Here is a 23675-nt window from a genome sequence, read left to right as displayed (position 1 = left end):
ATAACATATTAAATATATAATCTTTTGCCTCAACTTTTTGAGTGCTGGTACCCAAAGCTACTGTTCCTGGCAAAAGTTCAGTTTGGCACTTGGTTTTCTTGCCTTTACAAAACACGTTTCAAAAGCTGAATCTCTCAATTTTTATTTATTGTCCTGTTTTTAAATCCTGAAGACATGAAGTTGCACTATGGTGATCTTACTGACAGTACCTGTCTTGTGAAGATCATCAATGATGTAAAACCTACAGAGATCTACAATCTGGGCGCCCAGAGCCATGTCAAAGTAAGCTGTTTTCATTGTTATGAGTACTCTAGCTGTCTTTTTGCAATACCAGTGATCCTAGACTTCAAGTTTAATCTTCAATATTAATTTGATTAATACATTTTAATAAAACCTGATAGTTTTTTTCAGGTGTCGTCTCTGAAATTCAGTAGCATAATAAATCTTACTATTGGAGCTTTTGTTTATTTTGGCTTGTTCCTTGAGCTTGTCAGATGGTTTTGCTGCCATTTTCCATCATTGTGAATAAGGTATTCTTATAAAATGCTAGAAGATGTAACTCAATAAAACCTTTAACATTAAGTTTTGTGGTGGCTATATGACAGACTGAGAGAATATTTTTTTCTGCCCTAATGGATGTTAAAATTAGCTGAACTAACTTTTTGTTTTGAATAGTAAAGATTAATGAAAGAAAGCTTTTAGCCTCTTCTTCCTCAGTATGACTTCTCTGTGCTCAGATTCTCAGGTATTGGGACTATCTTCTTTACTCATTCTTTCTGGAACAAATCACAGTATACCCAAGAAGCCCTTCCCAGACTTAAGCATCTGCTTGACTCATATCTTGGTGGCTATATTATATTGCTCTTGGGTGAATGAAATCTGAAACCAGAAATCATCTAGATTTTATTTAGATTTTTTTTTTCACTCAGGAAGGTTGTGGGACTTAGAAATAAAAGCAAATAACTCCTAAGTTAAAAAGGCAGAAACCAAACCAGTCCAGAAAAATCTTAACAGTTTTTATGGCTTAGTGAATAATTACACAGTTTTATTTCAAGGCATATGTAAAGTGATGTTTTTCCAGTTTTGTGTGAACAATGTAAAAGATGGTATACCATTGCTCCTTTAAGGAAGAAATTATGAGCTCAATCTAATGAAGTATTGCAATAAACTCAGTCTTATAACAGTAAATTCAAAAAGTGAGTGTTAGTCCTTATAGTATGTTTTTCTCTAAAGTGTTAACCTTGAAGAATGTCTAGGAAAAACAATCCCCTCTTCCACCTTTTTTGGTTCTGAGGGTTGAAACCAGGATCTCACACATGCTAAACACACACTATATTAAAGCTGTACACCTAGCCCCTTTCACTTTCTTAATCTATGGTAATTCTGTCTTATATCTAGGTTTAAAATTTGGAAAGCATCACTTTTTAGGTTTGAGTGGAGCTGTTTTGTTGACTGATTTTCAGTGTGTTCTTCCATTTTGAAAGGGCGTCATGCTTTTTTTTATGTTGTTACTGTTGTTGTTGTTGGTCATGGGGCTTGAACTCTGGGCCTGGGCACTGCCCCTCAGCTCTTCAGCTCAAGACGAGCACTCTACCACTGAGCACAGTGCCACTTCCAGTTTTCTGGTGGTTTTTTGGAGATAAGAGTCTCATGGACTTTCCTGCCCAAGTTGGCTTTGAACTGCGATCCTCCGATCTCCTGAGTAGCTAGGATTATAGACATGAGCCACTGGCGCCCAGCGTGTCATGCTTCTTCTGTTTGAAAGTTTATCTCTTCTCTTCCCAATGAAGAAGCAACAACTCTGATTTCAGGAATGATGGCTTCATTTTCTATAATTGAAGCAGTCAGCCTGTCTTCTCCATTATGATTTACTGGCTGTGTTTTGACCTTATTGATCAGCCATGACAATATCTTTCAGACAAAACATAATATTTTGGAGTGAATACTTTGTTATTCAGTTTCCCTGCCATGAAGAGGTTCCCTTTTTTGGTGTGTGTCTGTGGTGGTGCTAGGGCTTGAACTTAGGGCCTGGGCTCTGTCCCCAAGTTTTTTTTACCCAAGGCTATAGCATTTTACCACTTGAACCAGAGCTCCACTTCTGACTTTTTAGTGGCTAATTGGAGATAAAATTCCCACAGACTTTCCTGCCTGGAATGGCTTTGAATTGTGGTCTTCAGATCTCAGCCTTCTGAGTAGCAAGAATTACAGAGAGGAGCTACCAGTGCCTGGCATGAACTTTCCTTTTAAATTGTAGGTAGTTTGCTACTTCTAGAAGCTATAAATGAGCATGGTGAGAAGATGGGGAAATTTCTATAAATTTTCACTTATATAATCCCTTCCCTGTCTTTTCTTTAAAAAGTTAAAAGCATGTTATATTTTCTTTATTCAGTGAACACACTGGTGTTTGATACCATTGTAAGAGGAATATTGATTTATACAAATTCTTCTAAATTATTACGTGTGTGAAATTTTATGTTCTTGTAGTTTTTTTTCTCCTTTTCCTAAAGGAATGGTGCTTTATGAAACATTTTGGTTTGTAAGGTTGTTTAATCCTTTCACACATACTTGTTCAGTGCATAGTTCATTCAAAGTACTTGTACCACGCATGGTATAGTGGAAGGTTGGGAGATATATGAAGTCTACTTCTGCTGAAAAGGGTTTCAACTTTAATACGAGTGTTGGTGGCAAGTGCCAAAAGCTGGCACAGAGTCTTTAAGTCTTTAGAGTATAGTGAGGCGAGGGGAGTATCCATCTAAGGAATGATGGATGGTGTCAGGGTGCTATGATGCATGGCTCTAGTTTGAAACCTATGGAAGGAATGTATAGCTATAGTGGAAAACAGAGTTGAAATGGAGATAGTAACATAAAGCAAAGAATTAGAGGTGAAGAAATTCATGGGCAATATGATAGGCATTTGTACGATTAGCTGAGCAAAAAATATATTGAAGAGGAAATGTGAAAATGGTCTAGATAGAGAGCTAGACTATGTCTGGGAAGTCTTTGAGTTTGAACAGAGAAGAAATATATTCACATTTATGTCTTAGAGGTCATAATCTAGAGGTGCCACTGAAGAAGACATTGGAATGAGGACAGCATTAGAAAAAGGAGCAAGTAGATATAACCAAATGTCTGGTGGGGCTCAAATTCTCTGCCCACTAGCTGTGGTCACCAGGGAGGGGGGAAAGCTCCATGCTCAAGGTATCAAATAATTGATGGAAATATACAAGATGTTTTTATGTAAGTATTTGAAGAACACTCAGAGCAATTCATGAGGTTGTTAAAATATGTTTGATGCTTAAGAGAAGTACTCAGCTATGCAAAGTGGAGAGACTACAGAATGAACCTATATTTAGAGAGTACCAGGAGGAAGAGTTGGGCTGATGGCAGAAATGAGGGTGAAGAAAGTAGGTGGAATTTTGTCTTGAAGTTGAGAACTTAGGCCATATCAAGCGGGAGGTGATGAGTCTAAAGCAGAGAGGATTGAGCATAGTCACTGGCAATAGAGTAGTGGCTTTTACCTCTATTTTTTTACTCTTGTATTATTGGGAGTAGAACCCAAGATTACCTACTTTTCAGCTATATGCTGTATCATTGAGCTACATCCTCTGTCTAACATAAAACTTTTAAAAAGGTATTAGTAATGGCACAGAAAAAGCCAGAACACAGGAGTTTTATAAGTTGTGGTATAGTGAGTATCATGTAGAGTGAGTACATTATTTTCTAGAATTTCCTGCTGGAAGGATGAGAGAGAATATGATAAGTGAAGCTCATATCACCATCTTCTCTAGGTTGTTAGGCCTTTCCCAAGAATATTTTAAATTTTAGGTCCAAGGTAGATATGAAAATTTCCATGTCTAGAATGGTGCATGCTGACCCTAGCGTGGGGCCCACATGTAGAGAACTATTGTTCTGTTTCAGGGTTTTTGGTTTATCCATGTAGAGTATTTACCTTGAGTGCATTCTTATAGACTATCTTCTTTTAATGTATGAACTTTAGACTTTCTTCTTTTAATGAATTAACTTCCATATTTGATATGAAGTAGTTCTGTTATTGGTTAATGACAACATAAGCTCCAAAAATCTAAAACAATGCCTTCATTTAGAATGGAAAGATGAATATAGCCACAATTAGCATGTCGTTTTAAATCATATTTTGCATACTTTTGTTCTTGCTGTGATCAAAAGACAAGTTGATTCTTTTTATGGGCAATTTCCATGTGGGAGGGCATTGGGATAAAGGTCCCGGTACTCACTCTGTGAGTTGGGATTTACTGTTCTGCCCCTAGTCAGTGTTGGGAGTTTTAGTTGCTTTTTCTCTAGTAGCTTATTCAGAAATTAAGATGGAAAAAACACTTATTTATTACAATGAACTTCTTTGTATTAATCACCTTTGTAGGATTAACTGTGTTCATAAACAATATTTTTAATTAGAAAAGTTCTTATGGTGGGATGCTTGTAATTAGAATAATAAAAATAAGTATTGTTTGGGTTTTTTTTGGAAGATGCTTCAAACACTGCATTTTATATTTAATTTTGAATCTGTGACTTTTAGATTGGGCATTGTTTATGTTGGCTTCTCTTTGGGTGGTGTAAAAGTCTTATATCACTCTCACTCCCAGTTAATTTGATGTGGGCTATGGTATGCTAAAAGCAAGGAAAATAAAATAATAGGAAGTTGGTCTGGTTTCCTGTAGGAAACCCATGAAGAAAAAATTGGTTCTTGGAATGAACCCATAGCAGTCTGGGAAATACTGACTGAAGACATTTTTCTGAATATAAACAGAAAAATTATGACTCACTGAATAAGTCATTGAGAGGCTGATTTGGTCTTATGTGGGAGAAAGTGAGAGATCACTGAAAAGTTCTAGTTATTAAAAGCAGTTAAACCTAGTATGATGACATCATCCAAGTAGGAATAAATGACTAATTGTAGTCCTGCCCATTTTGATAGAGAAGATGTTTTAGGAACTTGCTTCTTTTGCGGTTATTATTTTTATTTTCCTTTGTAAATAGTGTTTCTGATCCAATCAACATTCACTATTGTCACAGCTTTGCCTTTGTCCTATTTCTCTTAGCTTTTTTGATAATCTGAAGTCATTCTTACATTCATAATTTTGGCTGAGATCTTTCCACAGTGAACATATCCATAAATAATATTCATCTCACATTGTCATACTGGAATTGCCTTGCATCTATTCAAAGGTATGAGAACTAGGCAGTTATGGAATATTAGACATGTAAGGAAATAATAATTTAACATTACTTAATAATTATTATGATTTTCATTTCTACAAATCAAGTCATCTACTCAAAGTCATATTTTGCCATTACATTTGTTGTTATTGCCAGATCCAAGGTTAGAACACAGATCTTCATATTGTGTAATTTACAAAAAAAAATCAATAAAGAAAATGATTCTTTCTACCAGAAGCAATTCTGATAGAAATAGTTCTAAGTAATTACTGTCTTTTACCACATAGGTAAATTTCTTCTTATATTCATTTCTTTCCCTTATGTATTTACTGGAGATAGAAAGTCCCAATTAGTTGTGAGAAGTGTTTTTAAATCCCTTGTCCGTGTTAAAGACCATTGTGTCTTTCTTTAACTTTGTCTTATTCAGTATGAGTAACTTTACTTCTCTATTCATTACTTTCCCTTTCAATTCTCTATTACTTGTTTAATCTAATCTAATTTAATTTAATGACAGCAAGGAAGCCTGAGTGCCTCAGAGTAGGAGAATGGGAACTGAAATTTCCTCATACATGTATTTGGTACCAGCTAGCAGATTCTGAACATAGTTGCTTAAAAAGAAACAAGCCTGTATAAAGCCTATATAGTTCTCCTTGAGGAGACCTCAGGCTCAGGAAACTGGTCACAAAGCAGAGTTGATACAAGCCAAAGGGCTGGTATAGTAGTGATCAGGCACCAAGTTAGAATCATAGGGAGGTGAGCAGAAAAGCCAGTACAGGGAACGGAGTTGGGACTGAAAACAGACATGGGAATTAAATTAGTCGGTCCTGGAAAAGTGCCAAAGCAATTTAATTACCTAAGCTAAAGAACTGACATTCCAATGGCTTTTTCCTGGAGGTTCTTAGTTGAAATTTATAGCTTGATAGCTATTGTCCAAATTTGAACTTCTTGGATTCCCTAATTGAGAGGAGGGAAAGTGACTAAATGCATTGGGAGAATTGCATTATGTTGGGGAAAGGCAAGTGTCTATGGCTGAACATCTGGTTTAGTTCCTGGCTGACCCAATTATGGAACAAAACAATACTGCAATAACAGTGGCCCTTTACTGTGCAATTATAGCAAAGGTGGGAGATGGCCTATTAAAAACAGAGCAACATTAGAGAGGGATTGTTCTTTTGTGTTCTTAATCATTCATTCATTTATTTTGGATCTTGAGGAGCTTGGAAAGGAGGTGTGAATAGACAGGAAAATCAAACAGATGGTAGAGAACACACTATTGCTATTAAAAGGAAAATCTTTAGCTTGGATCAGGTCTTGGCCTCGTGGCCCATATATTTGCATGGTAGGGTTCATCATGACAGCATTTGTGAATATGGCCATCTACTTCTCCTCTCTGGTGACTTCCTTCTATTGAGCTCTAGGTAGGATGTGGTGGGGAAGACTTCTTGCCCTGTATCTGAAATAGGGATAGACTACAATACTATGGGGCAAAAGATGATTTATTCTCATGTGAAATTCTCAAGTTCACGCAAGGGCTCTCAAATAGGGGTGCACATTAGAATTCCTGTAACATACTGTGAAACTTCCTGCACAGTTACATCATCCCTTCTTTACACTCCAACAAACAACAGAGACTTGGAGTTTTCTTTTGTTTTGGATTCTGATATCATCATGCGCTGGTGTCATCATGCACTTGGGCAGGAAACAGCCTTTCTAAGGCTCATTTTCTTATCCATGCAGTGAATCACTTAGGTTACAATGTGATTTTTGCCTATGGGCTTTTGTGTTTGCACTTGAGTGTAACAGTCTTTCTCTAAGTACTACTTATCTCATTTTCTTGAACAACATCAAGACAAGGCCTTCTTGACCATTTTATTTGTAGCAGTAATGTTCCTGGAAATGGTGGCACTCCAATCTTGAGGGAGTAGCCAACAATAAATATAGTTAAAAAGGAGAAAAAGAAATACCAACTGGATACTTCTCACACCTCCACCAAGAGCTCGCTGTACAGTTTAGGCTAACAGATACAGGTTGTCCAGAAAAGTGGAGGGATTAAGGATACATGGTTAATGTGTCCATCATGGATGCTTCTGCTTTGGATGAAGCCTGCTATTTGTCTCAGCTGCTGTTTTAAATGTCAGGCAAGACTGTTTCCCTTGCTCTAATGTCAGTAGTTCCTACCATTAGCTTGTATGACATATTCTAAAGAGGGGAAATGATGTTTGAGGCTCTTGTTTTTTATTACATGAGTGATAGAATTCTGAGGTGGCAAAACTCTTGGCATTGGCCCCGTTCAAGTCCTTGTTTTACAAACGTCTTCCTCAGGTTGCCAGTTGATGGACAGCTATGTTCTTTCTAGTCTGAAACCAAGGGATGATGCTAATCAGTCTGTGCTACTAACCTGAGAAGACCAAGAATAAGGGTGGTGGGAGGGAAGGTGTCATTGAACTATGAGAGAAATTTTACCTCTCTTGTCATTCCCATCATTTACAGTGAACAATAGGTTTGAGTTAATAAAAACATTTTTTTCTTACTAGAGGGAATTTTTGTAATTAATACCAGATGAGTAGTATTTACATAGCTAGGAAGTTCCCCAAATACAACAATGCAAGGTACACGATCATATCAAGCCTTTGAGGAAATCATCATATTATCAGGTATAATTCTCTGATATGCTCAGGGCAACATCAAATATCAAATTATTCAAATGATAAAGAAGCATTGAGCAGAAAGCTTTACTTTGGTAAACAGCAAACTTGGAAACATGAGAATTTGTATGATGGGTTTGCACTTATACCTAATATCAATATCCATGTATACTGTAATGTCTGGTTCTGGAAATCTTAGCTTCTATGGGGAAATTGAGTGGTAGTAAATGGAACAACTCTGGGTGCTTGTAATCTTATGTGATTTAATTAAGTAAAGTTGTGAGTTTGCTTTTTGCTACAAGCCAGATTTTTTTCTGATCAGTTCTTTTGTCCCCTCATCTGCTGGCAGAGGCTTATGATATTTAACGTACATGCTTGTAATCACAGGTTATTAGAGAGCAAAATTGCAATGTGTGATCCTTTTCATTTTATATTTTAATATTTGTGTTTATAGTACACAAACTGCTAATATAAATATGGGTAGTAAGTTCTGTGGAGCAAATTTGACACCTTTTATGTCATATTTGTAAGGTGAGAATGTGTATTGCTAGTGGGTCCCTGTGTGTCATCTGGCTCAAATTCTTCTTAGAAGCTTGAGATTTGAGCAGTTGAATTCAAATCTAAAGCCACTTAAAAAAGTTCTTTATAATCCATTAAGAATTTATCTGGGAGAGTTTTTCTCTTCCTGTTCAAACAGATTGTTCTGTTTTATTAGATCTATGTAGTATTGTAATTTTGATAACAGTTATGTTTGGAACTTTGGGATTAGTGGACCACACAAAGGTATGCTTGTTTGGTTTTGTACAATTAATGTATTTACAGTAGTGGCTTGTTTACTAAGTAAATCCTAAGTAGTAGTAGTTTAATATAGTAACAGTTCTTTTTACACATTAAACTAAAATTAATACAAATGAGTAAATCTGCAAGTTTACCTTTATATCAAATCCTAAATATATTTATTAATAAAAATGGTGAGCAAGTAGTAAATGTATTGTGAGTAAAACTTTTAATAATGAATAGAAATGGTTTTAGGATTGCTAATTAAATGAGAATATGTAGTTTGTCTAAATTAAATTATAGACAAATAATTGTGTATAAGTAGGCAGATATATCTGCCTACTTCCTGAAGTGTGTACAAATAAGGAATTAAGTTAAACTTTAAAAAAGACCTAATAAAGCTTGGTTAAATGTGATTCCAAGTTTATTCTTATAGTACAGGCAGAATTTATAAGATTTCCTTTCTTAAATTTAGATTCTTAAACTTGGAATAATAAAATAAAATGAGCCAGGTGCCTGTGGCGCATGCCTGTAATCCTAGCTACTCAGGAGGCTAAGATCTGAAGATCATGGTTCAAAGACAGCCCGGGCAGGAAAGACGTGAGACTCTTTCTTATCTCTAATAAACCACTAGAAAAAAAAAAGTAGCTCCGTGGCTCAAGCAGTAGAGCTCCCGCCTTGAGCTGAAGAGCACAGGGACAGTGCCCAAGCCCAGAGTTCAAGCCCCATGACCGAACAAAAAAATAAAGATAAAAAAATTAAAATAAAATAAAATGAAATCTTTAAAGTCATTAAAGGCATCATAATTTCTCTAATAATTTCTACTATAAATCATTAACTTACCTTATCAATGCCAGTAAGAAAAAAATTGTAATAAAATTGTTTTAATGTATTAGATTCCCATTTTTGAAAAATGTACATAGGATTTGTGTGTGCATGTGGTGTGTGTGTGGGGGGGTAAGTGGGGCTCACTCTCTCTTTTGGGGGGGGTCAGGTCGTGGGGCCTGAACTCTGGGCCTGGGCGCTGTCCCTTAGCTCTTCAGCTCAAGGCTAGCGCTCTACCACTTGAGCCACAGCGCCACTTTGGCTTTTTTTTTCTTTTTGCTTATGTGGTGCTGAGTAATCGAACCCAGGCCTCATGCATGCAAGGCAAGTGCTCTACCACTGAGCCACCTTCCCAGTCCCTCTCCCTCCCCCCCCTCACAGCTGACTCTCTACCATGTGAGCCACACTTTCATTTTCAGCATTTTTCTGGTTAATTGGAAATAAGAGTCTCTTGGATTTGTATGTCCCTAAACAAATCATCAGGTCTTAGCTTCCGGAATAGCTAGGGTTATGGGTACCAGGCTTGTTTTTTTAGGAATGTCACACAATGTATGACAGTATAGTTAGAGATGTTAATTTTAAAAGTATGCAATGAGTCTGATTTTGCTTTATTTTCAAGAAACTGTATGAAGTAGTGGTTTAGCATGTTAAAATGACTTGAAGTTCCTTAGAAAATGTTGTATTTTAAGTGATGCATACTAGTTACAGTCTTGATGATTAAATGTTTACAGAGATAATAGTCTCGACTAATTATGCAGATAGGTAGAACACAAGCAGGTGTGGTTTGAACTCATACTGTTAGCTAAATTTTTATTTTAACTTAAAAACTGTTGAAGTCAGCTAGCACCTGTGGCTCACACCTGTAATCCTAGCTACTCAGGAGGCTGAAATCTGAGGGTTGGGGTTCAAAGCCAGCCTGGGCAGGAAAGTCCGTGAGACTCATCTCCAAATAACCAACAGAAAACTGGAAGTGGCCCTGTGGCTTAAGCGGTAGGGTTCCAACTTGAGTTAAAGAGCTGAGGGACAACACCCAGACCCAGAGTTCAGGCCCCACCACTGACAAAAAATAAAAAAACAAAACAAAATACTGTTGAAGTCCTCATTTTCTCTGATGTATCACGGTCAGCATTTTTCTTAGTCTTCTCTCTGCTTCCATCCCTACTCAGCTTTTTGGAAAACAGTAATATTGACAAAATAAAACTTTAACCTTTAAAGAATAGTTTATGGGACTGTTAACACATATCAATAGGTTTGACTGGAAAGAACTCCTCTTTATCTTTTTCTGTGGATTAATCGGTATAGAGGATAGTTTTGTCTGTGCTACCATTCTATATTTCTCACAGAGTGTGTGTTTGTGTGTGTGTGTGGTGTACACGTGTACGTGCATGTGTACATGTGTATACTTTTGGCACTGAAACTTATTAGGACAATTCAGAGTCTAGCTGAGAGGTTCTCTGCTGTGCTCTGATAGATTTCTTCATCTTCCCTAGAAGAGAAGTGTTTTAATGTTTGATAGTGGTTACCCAGTTATTACATCACAATAGTTAGATATTATTTGTTTAAATGCTGTGAGTAGTTTATTTGCTTGATAATAACTAATACAGAAGTATTTTGGTTAAGTAGTCATTTAATCCTATCTCTTGACAAGATAGAATTCAATTTGGCAAAAAAGTAATTTATTAAAATTATTTTAAGTTACTTTAGATGACTTTTTGTTTTACCTTTTTTTCTTCAGTGTAACTACATCAAACTTGATACCCTGATTAAATTAATTTAATTAAATGTCAAGTAACGTAGCTTCAGTAGATTTTTAGTTTTGTAAAGTTGCTTCGCAGTGGACATAATAGAAGTTCTCAACAAACTCCTGCACTTTGTTGTGAGAAGCAAATTGTTCCTGAAGCTAGCTTCTTTTCCCCTTTCCAAATGACTGGCATTTTCTTTTATAGAAGCTGTTGTGCTCGTTCATACACATAGATGGCAGCAAAGTGTTACAGACAAGGGAAGTCAACCCTGTAGTTAGAATGAAAGATGAGTGACAATACAAACTTGACTTCCATCAGTTCAGCTATAGTTAAACCTAAAATAAGAAAGAAAGCTACTATTGTTAACACATGGTATAGGAAGGAGAATGAAGAAGGCTATGGGAAGCTATAGTATACTGAATTCTGGACAAGTCCTAGGTGGGAAACCTTAATCTTTTAAGGTATGTCATCCACTCCTATAAGATGATTGAAATCAGTTAAGATAATGTGCATGTCAAAACAAAGTGAAGGCTGAGGGGCGGTAGGGAAGAGAGAAGTTGTAAAAGAGAAACCATACACAAGTTTCAGCAGCAAGTAATGGACTTGCTGCCTGCGGGTACTGTAGAGTTTGGTCTGCCTGTCTCCTTTTTAGTTAAGCAAGTTACAAAGAGGAAATGTCAGTCCACGAATCAAGCAAACATTCCATGGGAACATTTGCTCAAATGTCAGCATTTTAGAAAATAGAACTACAGTCTGTTTTGGCCTAGTCCTCAGGCTGGAGTTGCTATTAAATTCAGAAGTACAACTATATTTCTTCACAGTGCATTTGCAATTAACAAGTCACTTTATGTCTTAATTAGCATTCCTACATAATAACATTTAATCACTACAAAGACGACAGTAATCATTATGATTAATATTTAATATGTGTCTGCTTCTAAGGACCTTTCTGTGGCTTCTTCTACATCAAGTCATTTTCAAGTTTTAGAATTGCATTTGGTAGAATCAAAGAGGAAATAATATTTGTTAGAAACTCAAATCTGAAAGTTATTTATACAAAGGCAATTTGCAATGTATCCGGGTCAGTCAGAATGCCCCAGTTTCTCTTAATACTTACAAATATATTAGGGCTTCTGAATGCCACTAAAATCACAGTAATGTTGTTCAGGGAAACATTTTTCCTACCTTTAGATTTTTCTGTGGTCCTTTCATGTGATTCAGTACCATAGACTAATTTCTGTGTCACAACATGATTCTATAGATAGATGCATATATAACATGCTTAAAGGAAATACCTGGCAAGCCTCTTTTGTGACAGCAACTTATTTCTTACAAAATTATTTTCTTAGTAAATATGCTATCTTAACAACCCTTTCCTTCATTTCTGAGTTCAAAAAATAATACTTGATATAATTTATTTCTCATACAAAGGCTTACTTAAGTGTATGTTACCGTTTACCCTCTAGCTGCTTCATCCAAATAAGATTAGAAGGGAGTGTGGTTTACAAGGGTGAAGGTAGTTTCCAGCATCATTTGCTGTATACTGTATGGGCCTCAATGGTGGTTTAATGAAGCATAAAATGTATTCTGAGTATTGCTTGTTACTTAGTAATAATTAAAGCATCATACCTTGTCATATACCAGTAGGAAAAGCTACATATATATGAATTTTTAAAAACATTAGTTGTGTTAACTTTAATTTGTATGCACATACAAGTCTGTGTTACTCTGATATTTTCCGTTTGGCTATGTGAACACAAGAACTAAGACAATTTTGAGTTTTAAACATGGAAATTTTTTAATGATGTAAGTTTTTAATTGATTTGACAGATTCATAAAAGATAAAATTTCATCAGCATACATTTTTAAAAACTTGAAATATAAGATGCTTGAATTTTCCCCAAAATATCTAATATGTATTTGTTAATTGACCTTACATTAACATTTGTTATTTGAAAATGACTTTTAACCAGAATATTATGTTTTGTGGGTAACTAGGTACTTTTACACTTTTAGCCTCGGCACAGCTTAGGTGTAGAATGTATGTTTTTTCTTAATAGTAGAATAGTACCATACAAATTATTTATTTGACCTTTTCATTGGTAGGTTTTATGAAAAGGATGAGATTGCAATACCACTTCCTCCAACTGCTTGGTTTCAAACGAATCATATCCCATGTAGCCAAATTAGAAGCAATTTGTATGCTTACTAACAGAACATTGTTCTAAAACTTAAAGAAAAACAGCAACATTGATGTTCTTAGGATTAGCATTCATACATTAACTTTCTTTTGATAATTTATAAATATTTTGCACGAATAACTTAAATGTTGAGTAATAAGAAATTTAAGTTTGTTATAATCCTTTAAATGGATTTTGAAGAGGATGTACTTTATGCATAATTTGTGATGCATTTTCAAACTAGAAAAATAGACTTTATGTGTTGTAAAAGACTTCAGCATTTTATAGGCATCTTATAATCAGTTTTAATTTGTGATGGCTTTTAATTAATGATGGATTTGCATGACTAAATGTCACTTAAATTTTGATATTTGAAAAATTCCCATAGCAACTTGGCTGGAATAACATATTTTAGTTCTCTTAAGTTGACTGCAATGTATTTAAATAACATTCCAGTTGATCAACAAAGTAGATTACACTGTATTGTTTGGAATTATGCTACTGTATTATTTGAATTTATGATTCTTAGCTTTTCCATCTTAGGGCTAATTTTACTCTATTTTAGGTTACATTTTAAAGTAAATATTATAGCAGATATTTAAATCGATACATGAAAGACATCACAGAATTTATTTTTTATGTGGCCTTTACTTTTCAGAAAATATTAATGATCAATGGAAAAATTAATATAATACAAATATCCTAAAGTTCATTTGGGGCCACAAACTTAGTTGCCTGTTTTTTTTTTTAAATGGATGCATCTGTATTTGTATTCTCTGAGGATAATTTCCTATAGACTTACTAGTCTTGGGAGATTATTTTATATCTTCAGGATATACTCTCTCCAGGCCCATCTCTCAGTTTTTTACTGAGAATTTCAGTTGCCAAGTTAAAGCATCTTATATGATGATGCGCAGCTTAATTGACACAGGATCCAGAGACTAATCCATAAAACAGATAAAAGTCACCTAAGTGGGAAATATTAGGCTAGTGTTTTATCTCTTACATGTGTCTCTGAATTTTCATTCTTCTCTTCTCCTCTCTTCTTTCCTCTCCTCTCTTCCTCTCCTTTCTCCCTCTCCTCTTCTTCTCCTCTTCACTTCTCCTCTTCTCTCATTTTTTTTTGTATGTTTCCTATCAGATTCTGAAAGAATTTGTAGATGAACAATCTGGTTAAAATTCATCTTTATAACACAGATTTCAATAAAAGCATTTTAGTAATTTTGACACTTACACATTGTCACTTTAAAAAAGGAAGGCCTAATAATGCTTTCTCATACGCTCATAAATATTTAATGGAAACACCGAAGATAGAAATGGACATAGGATTTTGTGTAATCATGCTCATTGCATTCTTACAGACACTACTAGTATAATTGAATTTTTATGGAAATAAATTCTCTGAATAAGAATAACATTTTAATGTGCAAAACAATCATAAAGTCCTATGATTTAATAATTTACTTTTTAGGGTTATTTTATCTTCCTTGCTGTAGTAATTTTAATTCCAGATGTTAGCACATGATATTTTGTGTATTTCCTTTGTCATGTGTTTGAGTTATTAAAATATTGGCTTTGTGATCATCCTATGGAGTATCTTGATTTTTCATTGCTATTGATACAGATTTTTGTTGCTCTCATATACTTTTTTTTAGTTCGATATTAGTTAAACTTAAAGACATATGTTTGCTGCCACATATCAAATTCCTTACTGGAAAATCTGCAGTTTATTTAAATTGTATCATGACTTTAGGCCTTTCAAATAAATTCATAAATAAAATTCTTTGTTGCAAATGCAGATATCTTAATGAGTCTAATGATAAAAGTATTTAGTGTAACATTTAAAGCATTAGAGGGCTAACCAATGAGTTTCCCCTCAAATTCACAAATTATATATTACTGATACATAATAAAATATATAATAAATAGGGATAACCACAAGGCTGACACATGAACTAAGAGTTTAGGTACATTTCTTTAACCCAGTTTTGATTCTTAGATTCAAGCCTCATTACTTTACATTTGTGCTAATATATTGAAATATAAAGCCTTCCAAATTCTAGTGGGACATTTTGTAAATGCTTGTGTCTGATAAGAAACAAGTTATACTAGTCAGAATCTTTATACTTTATAAAGGGAAACTTCTGAACTAAGCACATGTCTTTTCTGGTCTTTAGTTTCCTCATCTGTAAAATGGTATATGAGGCTTTAGACAGCGAAGAAAAATTACATTGTATGGTCTCCTAAGCCTCTTTTGACCCCAGAATTCTTTGATTCTGTGATTTGCCTTTAAATAGGTATTATGCTAATCAATATAAATTACACATCCTGTTCAAATGTAAACATAAGTGTTAATAAAACCTAAGGATGAAAGATTCACACAATCTCTTTAAAAAACTATTCCTTTTGGGAACCATTGACAGAGTTTATTATATAATCAGTTTCTGAAGAAATATTTAAAATTCTGAAAAGTAAGTTTATACTTTCTTAAACATTTAGTGTTGAGTAGTAGAAACTCTAGAATGGAAAAAGTATTATCCTTCACCTGATGAAAGAACAAATTATCTTTCTTTTAAGTGTTATATATGTAGTGGTAACATTTCTACCATGGGAGTTTGTTATTTAGCAGACAATTAATATGTAATAGTTCTCTGTAAAGTAGAAATTTGAATGAATATATTGATTTTCTGAATAGTATGTCCTGAATTTTTAACAGGTAAATAAATAAATGTTTATTTCCATAAATTGTATACCAGTGTTGTTTCTACATTTAACTCTTAAGTAATAATATTTTTATTTCTTAGAAATTAAAGACAATTACAACAGAATCTGTTCTGTACCAGATTTATTCCTCAGGGAAAACCAGAACCAACATTCAGGTTGTGGTTATGGAACCTAAGCTGTTTATTTTAAGTAAATTTCATTCAATAAAAAAATTCGGGTATTTCAATTCAATGAATTACATTGCTTTTTTTTTTTGGAGGAAACTAGTTTGCGGGCTTAGTTATCTTAAAGTATGTAGGATAATAAAGCCAATATTGGGAGTTCTACTGAACACATGTAAAATAAGTGTTTATAATATGAAATACAGTGGTAGACTACAGGTACTCATTTTAGAGAAAGGTGGAAAGCATTAAGAATAGGTTTTTAAAAGATAGAATTAAAATTAAGAAAATCAAGGGAAGGGATAGGGTGGGAGGGGTGGGTGAAATTGTTAAAAGGGGTGACATTGATGAGGAGCCACTGTATTCATAAACTGGTCTGTTGAATGGCAACTCTTTTGTACAACTATTTAAAGAGAATAATCTATATGTAGATATTTAAAAAGGGATATTATGATTTCCTTAGCATAATACAACATAAGTTCTCCAGAAATTAAAATTTTTGATTTTTAAAGGTGTTCATTTATTTACTTTTTTTTTTTTTTTTATCCGGTTGTGGGGCCTGAACTCTGGGCCTGGGCGCTGTCCCTCAGCTCTTCAGCTCAAGGCTAGCGCTCTACCACTTGAGCCACAGTGCCACTTCCGGCTTTTTTTTTCTTTTTGCTTATATGGTGCTGAGGAATCGAACCCAGGGCCTCAGGCTTGCAAGGCAAGCGCTCTACCACTGAGCCAACTTCCCAGCCCTATTTACTTTTTTGAAGTGCTAAGAATCAAACCCAGGGTCTCACACATGCAAGGTAAGTACTCTTCTACTGAGCTTTATCCCCAGCTCCTTATTCAATTGAATAAGAATTGCTGCTCAATTCTTAGGGTTTATAAAAGTCAAAGGAAAATACTCTATGCTAATAAAAATTTCTCTCTCTTTTTCTATCATTCTCAAGTGAAAGATTACAACACTATTAGACTTGTTTACTTTTAGGTCATTCAGATTGCAGTTCAGTTTAGTGGCACTTTGTGCAGTCTAGTAGTGTCTAAAGTATACTCTCAGTTTTAATTGTAACCTCAATTAAGGTATTTGAGATATTTACTCTAAGTTTCTTATGTTTCCTTACTTACTTTGAGAAATTTCAAGTTCTATGCAAGGTTTTCTGTAAATATAACTCAAATAATCATGCAAAAATTATATTTTTTCCACCAAGAAAGAAATTACCATATGGAGTTTAAAATGTTACAAATTGAAATTTCAAGTGCATAGGTTAGTCTTTATCCTTTGCTATCTCTAGCAAGAGCTCAATAATATAAAGTAGATTATTTTATATTTGCAGCATTTTTCATTATTTACAATCACAAAAAGTAATTTATGTAGAATTTTTCTTAAAATTTTTGTAAATATTTTTAAACTTGGTTTTAAAAGTATATTTTGTCATGCTTTTGGTAGCTTATTGAAGCTGTTAGTGTTGTTTTGTTTTAAAGCTGTGGCACTAAATTTAGAAAGTACCTGAAACTTAGTTATGGGTTATAATTAATGTTGACAATGCACTTATTTGACATGCTGCTTTTGTTGTCACTCTCATAGCTAGGGAGACTGGTGGTTACTTTCTTACAACTAGAAGAGCCTAACTAATTCGTGTATGTCATATATTAAAAAACTGATTCCGAAATAAATTAAGTTCTTCTCTTTAGAATTAGGGCTGGAGTGAAGACTTGCTTTCTTACTCCTTCCTTAGAGCTAGACATTTTCTGCTCATGGCCTCTCACTTGCTTTGTCAAATTTGACATGAATGAATTGCTTGGAATTCTTTCAACGCTTTTCCTGTGCAATAATGATGGCAAAGATTTCTAGCATTTGTCCAGGGTCACTAATACATGCTTTGACAGCAGTGTTTAAGGTGGGGGGGGAAGGAAGGTGGATTTATTACTAATAAAACATTGAAATCCTTATATTTAAAGCCAAACATAATTTACATGCAGTCTCACCCCTCACTGATCATGTATCTGTTGTGATTTAAGCCCAGCCCCCTTTCTCTTCCCAGAAGCATTCATCCTGTGTTGCAGCCTCAGACACCTCCCCCATTAGATAGGTGGTAGTGGAATCCTTAGGCTTTGACTAGAACCATCTGGTGTAATCTTCCTCAAGAGCAATGAGCCAGGCACTATAACATGGGGGCTAGTGTATATAGAATCCACAATAATAAAGTGTAAAAACAGGTTTCAAATTCCAAAACTCCAACAACCTCTTTTGGACTGCAGGATATTCTTGTATGGCATTTCCCTCCTTTGCTTTCAAATAGCATTTTTTAATATTTTTGTATAAACTGATATGTTATATATGTCAAATCTGTTCAATTCACATTGTCTATTAGTATATACATTGTATACCCATTTTTAGTAATTTTCATTTTTATTCTTGGGCTTTTAAATTTTATAGGTATTTCTTAATATAAAATTTGTAAACTAACTTAATCTCTAGATTTAAGTGTATAGATACATACACACAAATAAAAAAAGTTGATAGTGGCTTTTGATTATATGTATTTATTATGAATTGTTTGGTATTTTTAGTGAGACAACTATTCTTAAGAACTGCTAACCCTCTGAATTATGAGCTTCTCTGGCACAGGTCAAATTGTTTTTCAGTGTTCCCAACCGAGAATTTTTTTTTCCCCCAGCATTTGGTTAGTCCTAGAATTGCCAAGTAATATATGCTTTTCATAGCTAGAGAATCTATTGAGATACTATTTAGAACTAACAATACATTTCTCTTAAGTGATTTTGAATTGCATTTGCCTCCAACAGCTATTACTCAACTTGTCATTTTCTTTGAAATGCCAAACCATTGCTATAGCTGTTTCCACTACATCAGTTAACTTATTTCTGAAATAGACACAAGTGTTTCTCTCAATGTGTTGTGCGTCGAGTTCATGTGTATAAATGTGTTTTTTAAAGCAAATACTAATAATAAAAGTGAATTCAATATATACATTTATTTAGATATAATAAAATATATTTTATTTTTCTGTATAGATGTTACCCTTCTTAAAGACAACTGAATACGTGAAAAACTTTTAATTTAGAAAGCAAAACAGGATAGTCATTTGAACTGTAAAATGAATGTTATTTACTTCAGCATTATTTTTAATAAGCTTTCTGTGTCACCTTATTAAATAGTAAGATTTACTCTTTACTTTGTATAGGACAAAATTATGCAGTGTCATAGTATATTTCTGATTAATAATATGGTCAAGTTGCAATTTAGACTATTAGGTATTCTGATGCTCTTTTCTGTGAAATGCTCTTATCTATTACTTGTCCAGTTTTTTTTAGCTTTTCTTGTCTGCTGATTTGTATAATTTTCTATTAATATTGTAGTCATTATATGTGTTACAAAGGCATCCTTTCATTTTGCCTCTTATCTATTCAGTTCATCTGTGGTGCCCTTCACAATTTATAAACTTTGAATTTTTTTGAAGTCACCCCTTCCCCTACTTTTATAGGACTATATGTGATGTGTTTGATAAATATTCTTGGATGCATCTGCTTCCACAATTTCTGGGACTCTTTCAACATCTTAAAAAGTTGTCATCCAGCATGTTCAATATATTATTGTAAGGATTCATATACTAAATTGAGCCATTCCCAATGTCCTCCTAAGTTTCTTCTAATTTTATGACTCTTTGATTCTATTATGTACCCAGGCACTGGTGGCTCACTTCTATAATCCTAGCTATTCAGGAGGCTGAGATCTGAAGATTGAAGCCAGCTGGTGCAGGAAAAGAAAAGTCCATGAAGACTTTTATCTCCAAATTAGCCACAAAATGCCAGAAATAGAGCTGTGTGGCTCAAGGATTGAACAAAAAAGCTCAGGGACATGGCTTAGTTCAAGCCCAATGAATCATTCCCTCCTCCCCCCCAAAAAAAAAACGAAAAAAAAGATTATATTACTTTACAGATAAGTTAAAATATTGTGAACTATAAAATATAAAACACATTAACAAGAAATGCTCTGTTTCACTGATTCTGTGACACTACTAAATGTCAGATGCATCTTTACTTCATGTACCATTAGGAAAGATGAAACTGTAATGCAATTCTTTTTCACCATTGATTCTTTTATAAGTTCATTTAGATCATTGAGGTAGATTTATATCGTATTTTATTCTTATGTACATCTCAAAAACAAAATATAAGCAAAATGAATTGCTTTCTTTGCAGTGGATGGAAGTATCGATATTCTTCCAGTGATAATGTTTTGTTGTTAATTCCAAATTTGTATTACTCTGTACTTCATTCAGTTCTTTTCTACTATGTGTCATACTCATAATATACACTATTTAAAGTAACAAGTGCCTAAACAGGGATGATACAGTTTCTATATGATTTCAGAGATGGCAGAATCAAAAAAATTCATCTCACAGGATATATGGAATTCTATACTGTATTATCAAATTAAGCACAAGTGATTGATGGTTTGAGAATAGTGTCATCTGCTCCATGGAGTCCGGGTTACCAGGTGAAGTAACTAGTCTTCTTCATAATGAGAAAATTCTACATACACTCCTGTTTTATCTTGAGTGTTGCAAAATTATGCCTCCCATACTGTATGCCAATTGCTTTAACAAAGCTAATCTAGCAGCTGGAAGAGATTTTCCAGGTAGTTTGTTCTTAACTTTTTTGCAGTCAATAAATTCTCTGTAGCTTTCCTGACTTCATGCTTTGTCTGAGCAATCTCTTCCTCTACTGAAGCACATAGTGCTTTGAAGCCCCTCTGTTAGGACTGCTTTCTTGTCAGAAAGGCCTTTTTTCTTCTTCGGTTATTGGGATTTGAACTCAGGGCCTCAATCTCTTGCTCAGCTTTATTCATTTATAGTCAGCACTCTGCCCCTTCACCCAGGCCTCCAGTTTTGTCTTTTGATGGTTAATTAGAGGTTAGAGTCTCTTGGATTTGTCTGCCTAGGTTGGCTCCTAATCTTGATTCTTATATCTCAGTCTTCTGAGTAGCTTGAATCAGTTAGGCAATGGTGGGAAAGGCCTTTTTTCTCTTTTCTTTTTTAAAATACTTTTAAAAAAATACTGAATTCAAGTCTACCTTTTTTTTAAAAATGTCAATGCCATTGATACTCTCCCAACCCCAAAGTACACCAATGTGTCTATCCCTTTTTTTTTTTTTTTTGGATTCGGTCGTGGGGCCTGAACTCTTGGTCTGGGCACTGTCCTTCAGCTCTTCAGCTCAAGGCTAGTGCTCTTGAGCCACAGCACCACTTCCAGATTTTTTCTTTTTGTTTATATGGTGCTAAGGAATCGAATCCAGGGCCTCATTCATGCAAGGCAAGTGCTCTACCACTGAGCCACCTTCACAGCCCCTGTCTATCCCTTTTTTGTGATTTCTGCTGAAAGTTTTGAATATACATTGAACCTAATTCTCTTTCTACTAGTGCTTTAATAGGGCTTCTACTAGCCCATGTATCCAGTCGTGGGGCCTGAACTCTGGGCCTGGGCTCTGTCCCTCAGCTCTTTAGCTCAAGGCTAGAGCTCTACCACTTAAGCCACAGCGCCACTTCCTGCTTTTTTCTTTTTGCTTATGTGGTGCTGAGGAATCGAACCCAGGGTCTCATGCATGCAAGGCAAGCACTCTACCACTGAGCCACCTTCCCAGCCCCAATATGTATAATTCTTAATGCAGCATGTGGATGTCCAGTAATTACCTGCCCTTTTCTTCTTAGTACAGTATCCAGTCATATTTGCTTTATTGGCCAGCATGCCAAGCATTAGGTGACAATTCAAATACCTAAGCTTTGCTCAGCTATTTGGCCTATTAGCTTTATTTCATTTTGCTCTAGTTTTTGTATGCTTCCATCTTGAAGATGTAGTTAAAATTTTTTGAGTCCGTTGAACAAATAAAAGCCTTAGTCTACTATAGATTGTCCAGTATGGTTTTGTCATTTCTAGTGTTATAATTTCCTAATGTGTGTCTTGTATTCTGTGTGTATGGCTGCTTTGCTGTCACAGATTAAGATGGAGAAGAGACCTCTGTGTCACCCAGCAGAATTTTCTCTGAAAATTGATACTGATGTTGGTCTTCAGTTCTCTTTCAGAGGGTAATTTAGCCAATTACCATTTTTTTTGTTTTCTCACAAGAGCCTGCATTTTATTAGCCAGTCTGTAAGAATATCATGAAGAACTTTATCAAGTCTTCAAAAATATGAGGAAATTATCATAAGGTGGTTTCTTGAGAAACTGGTTTCCCACATCTGACGTTTCCTGCCCCTCATTGTATCAGATCTTTCTAACAATGTTAAATAACATTTTTATGTATTATAAAACTAATATAACATTAGAGCAAATTCAGAAAAATAGATACCTATAATTTTTGTTTTTTGAGCCTGGGCTGTTCTTTTATACACAGTCTGCTTCCACCTCCCAAGTATATTACCATGTTTGGTTTGATGATCTAAAGTCTTAACACTAAGAGCTATGTTTGGCTAGTTTTCTTTTGTGTTATTTTTCATTCTAATGTATTTTCAAATATTCTTGAGGTACATGGAATATAATACAGATTAAAGTATTAAATTGTGTCTTTTTAAAATTTTTGTTTGAAAATCTTTTTGTAGTGTTATGCAATTCTGCGTGTCTTCCATTTTAAGAATCATGTAAAACAATGAATTTTTAATTTTACTTTTGTATGAACCATTCAAATTAAAGTGTTTCTTATTCAGTATTGAAAAATTTGTTTGTGTCTATTCCCTATTTTGGTCTTTTGTAGATTATTTTTCCCCCCAGGGCTGAGGACCTAACCCAGGGCCTTGCGCGCGCCAGGCGGGCACCCCTCCGCTGAACTAAACCCTGAACCCCTCTGTTCCCTATTTTGAACAGTAGGTACAACTAAAAGGCATAAACTACCACCACTAATTTTTAGGGATTAGAATGAATCTGTGCAGACTAAATTACAAAGTAGTTTGCTACCACAATGTTTTTTAAGTCAAAACTGTGTTTTTCATTTTTCATAATTTTTTGTTTTTTCATTTTTGAAAAAAACTGCAAAAAATGAAGATTTTGGCCCATTTGTATTTTCTGCCACCTTTTAAATATAAAAAATGTTTTGTGATCATGCGATATATTTTTATTCTAGAACAAGAAATTTTTATTAGAACAACAAGAATGGCATAGGCTTAGATTTAATTCTCAGTCTAATTATTTACGTCTGGAAAGACTGATTACATTGGAAATATTTGACATAATGGTGAGGCTAGTTTTCCTACTTCACCTTACTTTTGTAGTTTTGTCATATTTCAATGAGCTTAGAATACAGGGTATTGAACCAAATTTCAAACTCTACTATAAAGCCATAATAATCAAAACAGCTTGGTATTGGCATAAGAACAGACCTCAGGACCAATGGAATAGAATTGAAAACCCAGAAATGAACCTACAGAC

General features: G+C 34.5%; 1 protein-coding gene across 1 annotated transcript in view; it reads left to right on the top strand.

The window, feature by feature from the left end:
* Gmds (GDP-mannose 4,6-dehydratase) overlaps window positions 1–23675 on the top strand; it is a 472970-nt gene that overhangs the window by 13747 nt on the left and 435548 nt on the right. Inside the window, exon 4 of the mRNA XM_013016609.1 lies at window positions 173–282. Coding sequence (XP_012872063.1) covers window positions 173–282 — 110 coding nt within the window. The remainder of the gene's footprint in view (window positions 1–172; window positions 283–23675) is intronic.

This window comes from Dipodomys ordii, unplaced genomic scaffold (genome assembly GCF_000151885.1).
Source record: "Dipodomys ordii isolate 6190 unplaced genomic scaffold, Dord_2.0 Scaffold32, whole genome shotgun sequence".
Classification (NCBI taxonomy): Eukaryota; Metazoa; Chordata; class Mammalia; order Rodentia; family Heteromyidae; genus Dipodomys; species Dipodomys ordii.
This window is presented reverse-complemented; position numbering and strand designations above follow the sequence as displayed.